At 57.8% G+C, this 218-nt stretch overlaps 1 protein-coding gene across 1 annotated transcript in view; it reads right to left on the reverse strand.

Annotated features, from left to right (window-relative positions):
* Positions 1-218, reverse strand: part of TNC (tenascin C) — a 46741-nt gene that overhangs the window by 1385 nt on the left and 45138 nt on the right. The window contains exon 23 of the mRNA XM_009873281.1: positions 1-57. Coding sequence (XP_009871583.1) covers positions 1-57 — 57 coding nt within the window. The remainder of the gene's footprint in view (positions 58-218) is intronic.

The raw sequence follows: 218 nt of genomic DNA on the forward strand, positions 1-218 counted from the left end.
CATCTCCGCAAACTGGATGGAATACTCGTGGCCCTTCCAGTGGAACCAGTTAACGCCCTGCAAAGATGAAGTGTGGGAGGTCACATGGTCGCTTTGTCACTTCTGCCAGCCTTTAACTTGGGAACAGAGGCACAACGGAGCAGCCAAAGGGCTTCGGGCAGCACAGGGCTGTGGCTGCCAGCGTGCACAGCCCCTACAAAGCCACCCACACACTGGCC

Source organism: Apaloderma vittatum, unplaced genomic scaffold, assembly GCF_000703405.1.
Source record: "Apaloderma vittatum isolate BGI_N311 unplaced genomic scaffold, ASM70340v1 scaffold3600, whole genome shotgun sequence".
In the NCBI taxonomy this organism is placed as follows: Eukaryota; Metazoa; Chordata; class Aves; order Trogoniformes; family Trogonidae; genus Apaloderma; species Apaloderma vittatum.